The sequence below is a fragment of the Tyto alba genome, unplaced genomic scaffold (genome assembly GCF_018691265.1).
Source record: "Tyto alba isolate M040663 unplaced genomic scaffold, T.alba_DEE_v4.0 Super-Scaffold_10, whole genome shotgun sequence".
NCBI classification, from domain to species: domain Eukaryota; kingdom Metazoa; phylum Chordata; class Aves; order Strigiformes; family Tytonidae; genus Tyto; species Tyto alba.
In genome coordinates, this window is record NW_024881262.1 from 13,539,399 (window position 1) to 13,545,640 (window position 6,242).

At 52.0% G+C, this 6,242-nt stretch overlaps 1 protein-coding gene across 2 annotated transcripts in view; it reads right to left on the reverse strand.

Moving 5' to 3' along the window:
- P3H2 (prolyl 3-hydroxylase 2) overlaps nucleotides 1-5,989 on the reverse strand; it is a 72,329-nt gene extending 66,340 nt beyond the window's left edge. For both annotated transcript variants that reach the window (XR_006166036.1, XM_032986835.2), the window contains exon 1: nucleotides 5,081-5,989. Coding sequence is in view for 1 of the 2 variants with exons in the window: in XM_032986835.2 (XP_032842726.2) it covers nucleotides 5,081-5,542 (462 nt within the window). In the remaining variant the exon portion in view is untranslated. The remainder of the gene's footprint in view (nucleotides 1-5,080) is intronic.
- Nucleotides 5,990-6,242: the final 253 nt, after the last annotated feature.

Here is a 6,242-nt window from a genome sequence, read left to right on the forward strand (position 1 = left end):
TTCTCCTATGGTCTTTTATCAAGTCATCACTGTGTCTGTGCTGCATTCCAGAAATTTGGGTGGTGTGGGTGGGCCCAAGAGTGTGGTGCGACCCAAGGCCACACTCCCAGTGGTGCCTCCAGCACTGCTCCATCAGCTGTAGCATGGAAGACCCAGCAGAGACTGTAACAGTGCAAAGTCAAAGTTGTCCCAAAAGAAGACCACTAAAAAGACTAAGATGCTTGTACAAAGTTAGTGTGACCAGAAAAAGATTTTTTTTAAAAAAAGAAACAGCTTTAAAGAACAAACAGCCTATCCTACAACACAGAAAACCTAAACATTGATTTACGCTTGCAACACATGAAATCATGATGTAACAGAACTGAAGCACATCTCAGACACGGCAAGGTGAAACTCAAGAAAAAGACAGAATACGCCAGATATAGGCAGACTCTTGCATACTTTGCTCACCTACAACCTGACATTACTAAGAGAGGCGCAATGCCCTACATGCTGTTGACTTGTTTCATTTATTGTTTTAAACCCAAACACAGACTAAAAGGCTTTTCCTCATCTAGATCCAAGGATGGTGGTTACAGACTAGATACATACAATTCCTTTCATGCTTCACCAATGTGCATCAGGGCGTGCAGGCAAGTGGGAAGATGAGACCATTGCAAGTCAGCATTGACAAAATGGGAGCAAGTGCTCAGTAACATCACACCAATATACAGAGAAAGTTCAAATGGACTCTAGTGATCAACCCAGTAAACAGGCCAGGAGATGCTGTGGCTGGGAATAAGATGAGATGAGGGAGAGAAACCTGAAGGGAAGGGTTAGTAGGGTAGAAGAGAAGCAAAATCTGGGTTTGGAATTGATACAGCGATCAACTTTTCCAGGTTACTTGTTATTTTGGGACCAAGCTGACTTGCAGGAGTCAGCACAGGGACTGGAAGTGATGCTCTGTCACGGGGTTCATGGCAGACCGTCTGCAGCAAGCTCCAACACGGCTGCTGACGCAGCAGCTCACAGCCAGCAAACGCCCTCAAGGTGTGCATTGTTTCCTCCTTCTCCACTTGCTCTGAGGTAAAAAAGCCCCCAAAAAGCGGGCTTAGAAACATCATGGCCTACAGGCTAGGTCTTAACAGACACAAGATGACTAAGGCAGCAAAGTGAGGAGGACATGATTAATAAAATATTTAGGAGGGCAAAGAAATCCCCCCCCACAGCCATCTGCCAAACCTAGAGGGTATATCATCAACGAAGACCAAGCAGCCAGCACACAGCAGAGCACTACCAGTATAAGGCAAACTGCCCTTCTGCCCATGGGGCATGACACCAAAAACCCACTGCAGGACCTTTTCTCCATGGGCTGGAGAGCCCACTACATGCACTACAAGAGTTAAATCCCATGTTCTCATCACCTCTGTTTCCACAGCTTCTCAAAACCCATCCCACTATAGCTGCCTCAGCTAGGTATACCCAGTACATTTCTAAATTACCTGAAAACATCAACTATCCTAGGAAAAGGAGGAGTCTTCCTACTTTACAATACATATTTGGAATCTGCAAAGATGACCTGGGAGCACATTTGGACTTGGGCTGCTTGTTCAATGTAATTTGCCTATAGTCTCTGTAGCGACTGCAGTCAACCTCCCAGGTCTGATCCAGAGCCTAAAGTCCATAGAAACCTTCAGCTGAATCCACAAGCTGTCCCAGTCCTGCAGTGCACCACAGCCTCCCCTCACATCATGCTAGAATTCCCAAAAAAACTCAGATCACGTCTGTGAAACAAAACAGCAGTCTCCAGAAGACCAGTATCTATTTCAGAAAAGTACAGAGAAAAAAAAATAAAATTAGGAAATAATTTAGGGAACCGATAAAATGACATGGATTTAGAGGCTGATGGGACATGTTCTTACAGAGGGATACCATCGGTATTTCACCCAACCACATCATCACCTCCCTACCCCTTTACAGTGCTCCATGCAGGAGCATCTCAAGCATCAGCTCAGAAGCAGGAGCAGCACAGCCCAGGACAGCCACTGCTACAGTCCAGCAGGCAGCAAAGAAAGTCCCAAACCTCCAATTCTAACATCAGTTTTCCACCAATTCACTGCAGAGACTAATTCACACCACCATGACTGGGGCAGGCTGTGCAGTGCCTGCTCAGCAGTGAGAGACCAGAGGCAGTGGGAGACCCCAGCCTGCTCCCAGGGCACACGGGCTGGTTCTGCTGCCCCAAAAGCGGCAGAGGCACACACAGTGCCGGCCAACGTTTGGCCTGTGCATCTGTCCAGCAGGACTGAAAGACTTTGCTTTTCATACCCCACAGGAGCGTTGCAAGGATTAGCTCATGTTTATTCAGCACCATTTTTCAAAGCACTGCACAAGAGCCAAACCCTTCGATTTTTTTATTTGTTCCTTACTCCGTCACTCCCTCCCGAAGGGATGTGTTTCTCCCCTCCTGAGAAACAAACAAGCACGAGGCCAGTGGGAGTGGGAGGTGGGAAGCACATTCCAGGCTGTTCCTCCTCTCTCAAACCACAAATGCCACCAACCCCTGCTGTCCAGCCAGCCAGGCCAGCACCTCGCACAAGTGCCCAGCATCCAGACCGCCCCACACAGCGCTGGGAGGGTCGGACAGGATACGCAGCAGGATGTTTAACCTCATCTCATTTCCTTTTCGGTTTCACGGAGCAAACATGGGGGTCAAACAGCCGCCCCTGGAGCCGTGCAGCCTGCCCACAGCAAGGCAGCGGGGCTCTGCCCAAGCTCCGCTTTGTGGATCCCCTTCTCAAACAAAACGCTGAGCAAATCCTGCAGCCAAGGTCTCCCCGGAGGCTGTGCTTGCATCCCAACCCTCAGGGAACATGCCAAAGCCCTGGCACTCAGCCTTGGCACAATGGGATGGTTCACATCTGAGCGTATAGAAGTGCTAGACATTAGACCTCATGTTTTGTACAAGTGCAGGCAAATCCGATGCAGGGCATTTTCTTCTGCGCACAGACTTGTTGAGCCAGATCAAAAGAGCAATCCTGGGAACAAAGCTCACGCACAGGCAGTAGCAACGTTGAGGATGTGGACAAATCACTGCAGGTTGCTCTATATTAAAAACATAAAAAGCTCTATTTGAAGAATACCTTCCCCCTTGGCTACAGTGCCCGAAATCTGGGCATGCATGCAGATAGCAAAAACATCTGCTACTCCATCAGAGCATGACAAAATCAAAATGTTAGCATGAATATAAAATCTCCAGATGTTGCAAAAGCAAATTATGATGAGTCACACATAAGAAAAAAGACTGTTTTCAACACATTGCTTTGATAAGTTTACAGTGCATTTTTAAATGAGGAAAATAAAAACCTCAGACCCAGTAGAAGCAGAAATGGAAGAACCAACCATACTCCAAAATCATCTGAACTTCTACATATCGATCTTACTGAAACGGGAGACACAAACTCCATTCCCTAATGTAGAGGAAAGATTTTCTATGAGCCTGACATGAGCAAACCTTTGTGACTCTGGGAAAGGCTTTGAATTCAGAAGAAGAAATCACTTAATTTTTTAGCATGACAAATTTACTGTCACTTTCCACAGATGGAGACATTACATAGAACATCTTTCAAAGTAAGGACCGCAGGAGAATTCTGCCAGCATCACTGGGATCACACACACACCAAATTATAGCCCCAGTTCACTCCCAGAATTTCTTTCAGGAACTCTACGCAGCACATGAACACTAGAATTTAAACCAATGCAGTTCTTGTCCCTGACTTGCAAAAAAGACATTAAGGCAATGGCAGAAAAGGAAGTACAGAAAAAGCAACATAGCTACAATTTTCCAAAAGGTTTTAAAATGCAGTAAGTGATGATTTGCCTCCTCAGTCTGCTGCTGCATAGGCGCTGCACCACAGGCACTGGCACTGCCTGGGACAGATGTTTGCTTCTCCAACTAGAAATGGATTTCAGCAGAATCACCCTCCCCATGCTCCACTGTGCAGGTCTTCACCTATTCTGTTGCCTGTAGCAACTAAAAGGTTATGAATGTGCTCAAATAAAGCAGAAATCCAGAGGGAGATGTTCCAGAAATGTTTTAAACATTCAGCTTGGCATGAAACAAAATTCCCAGAGTTTCTGTCCTTACTAGTCATGAAAAGGAAGACTTACTACAGGTACCTTGCTTGACACAGCACAAGTCTTGAACTAAAAGGAAAATACCACTAACTATCCTGGCGTGGGTTGCTTTTTTGTTGTTGCTGAGGGTTTTTCTTCTTTTTGACAGGGAAGTTCAAAGAATAATATCAGTTTCCTCAGGTATGGTAACAGCTACAAGGCAGGAGTGACTGGGGTAAGAGGATGATACTCAAGATGTCTGTGGCTGCTAAATATTGACAGCAGAGCGTTATGCAGAGTATTTCATATCACACAAACAGGATAAATGCCATCAGATCACAGCAGCAGATGTTATATACCTCCCAGCTTTGCACACGCTCGGAGCTCCTGGAACACAGTATCAGTTCAGTTTGACAGGGAAACACCTCTGGCAGAGGGCATCAGGGTGTTACTGGGGGGCGTCTGGGGACTTTTCTAACTGAAGGCAGATCATTTTCAGAACTATACCGTGTTTACACTAAAAGACAAAGAAAACCATCCCTCCACCCAAACAAACAAAAACCCAAAACCAAACAACAACCCACCAACCAACCAACCAACCAACCAAAAAAAAAAACCAAACAAACAAAAAAACCCAACCAAAACAACAACAACAACAAAAAAAAAACAAAAAAAAAAAAACAAAAAAACAAACAAAAAAAAAAAAAAAAAAAAACAGGAAAAGCACAGGTAAGCCAAGGCTAGACAGAGTCCAAGTTGTCATCCAGGATGCTGTGTAGGGAGCAGGCCGAGATCACTGCCCCTACACATCAGTGAGAACGGCGGGGGGACCACACCTGGGCAGCTTGAGAGAGATGGGGGGGGCACGCATGCACACACACACACACACACACATCACACGTGGGATGTTTTGGGAGGACAACCTTTCGGAGGGGAAAGGGGACCAGCCAGCCCTGCCCGGGGAGGGGGGGCTGCGGGTGCCTACCTGGATGTAGGTGCGCTGCAGGTAGCTGTAGGGCACCCTGCGCTGGAAGTCTGCGCGCACCTCCTCGGCGGCGCGGTGGCGGGAGGCGGCTCCCAGGCGCGGCTCCTCGCAGCTCCTCACGCAGCCGGCTCGCCGCAGCACCGAGCCGAAGAAAGGCAGGTCCCCGCCGGGCCCCGGCCCCGCCGCCGCCAACCGCACCTGCCCGCGGCACCGCCGCCGGCACCGCAACCGCGCGGCGCGGAGCTCCCGCCGGCTGCGCAGCGCCCGCTCCAGGCACCGCGCCGCGCCCGCGAAATCCCCGCCGTAGTACGCTTCCACGCCGCTGGCGTACAGCTCGTCGAAGGGCTCCAGCGGGCCGGCTTCCCCCGAGCACCCACCGCCCGCCCGGCACGCCGCCGGCAGCAGCACCGGCAGCAGCAGCGGCAGCAGCAGGGCCCCCCAGGGCCGGCTCCCGGGTGCCATGCCCGCCTGCACCGGCGGGCCGAGCGACGGAGCCCCGGGACGGGGTGGGGGGGGGGGGAATCCGCGCAGTGGGGAGTTGGGGGGGGGGGGGGCGCTCCGGGCACCGTGTAGCGGGGCTCGGTGCGATAGGGTCCGGCGGCCACTGAGGGAGGTGCGGTGGGGTGCAGGGCTCCGCGCAGTAGAGTCCGCCGCGGTGGGGTCCGTGCAACGGGAGCCGGGCACCGCGCGATGGATCGCGGTGTAGTGGGGTCCGGGGGTCCGTGCGGTGGTGGGGCGCGGTGCGGCAGAGCCTGGCGGGGGGGGTGGGGGGGGGTGAGGGGGGGGGGGGTTGTCCGTGCAATGGGAGCCGGGCACCGCGCAACGGCTCTCGGTGCAGCGGGGGCCGTACGAGGGGCTCCGCTGCCCTAAGCGGTGGCGGGGCCGCGGCGCGGCTCCGTGCACGTCCCGGCCCTGTGCCGCCCTCCCGCCCCCCCCCCCCCCGGCACCTCTTAAAGGGCCCCGCGCCGCCAGCCCGCCCCGCCCCGGCCCGGCCCCCCCGCAGCGGGCTGTGGGGGTGCAACCACCGGCCGGGCGCCGCTCGGAGCATCCCTGCTCCGCGGCTCAACCCCGTGGCTGCAGGGCTTTATAGACTGACATCGTGAAATTTAAATCGCCCCCGGGGTGATTTAAATAGCAGCAGCAGCAGCAGCCGCAGCCTTTC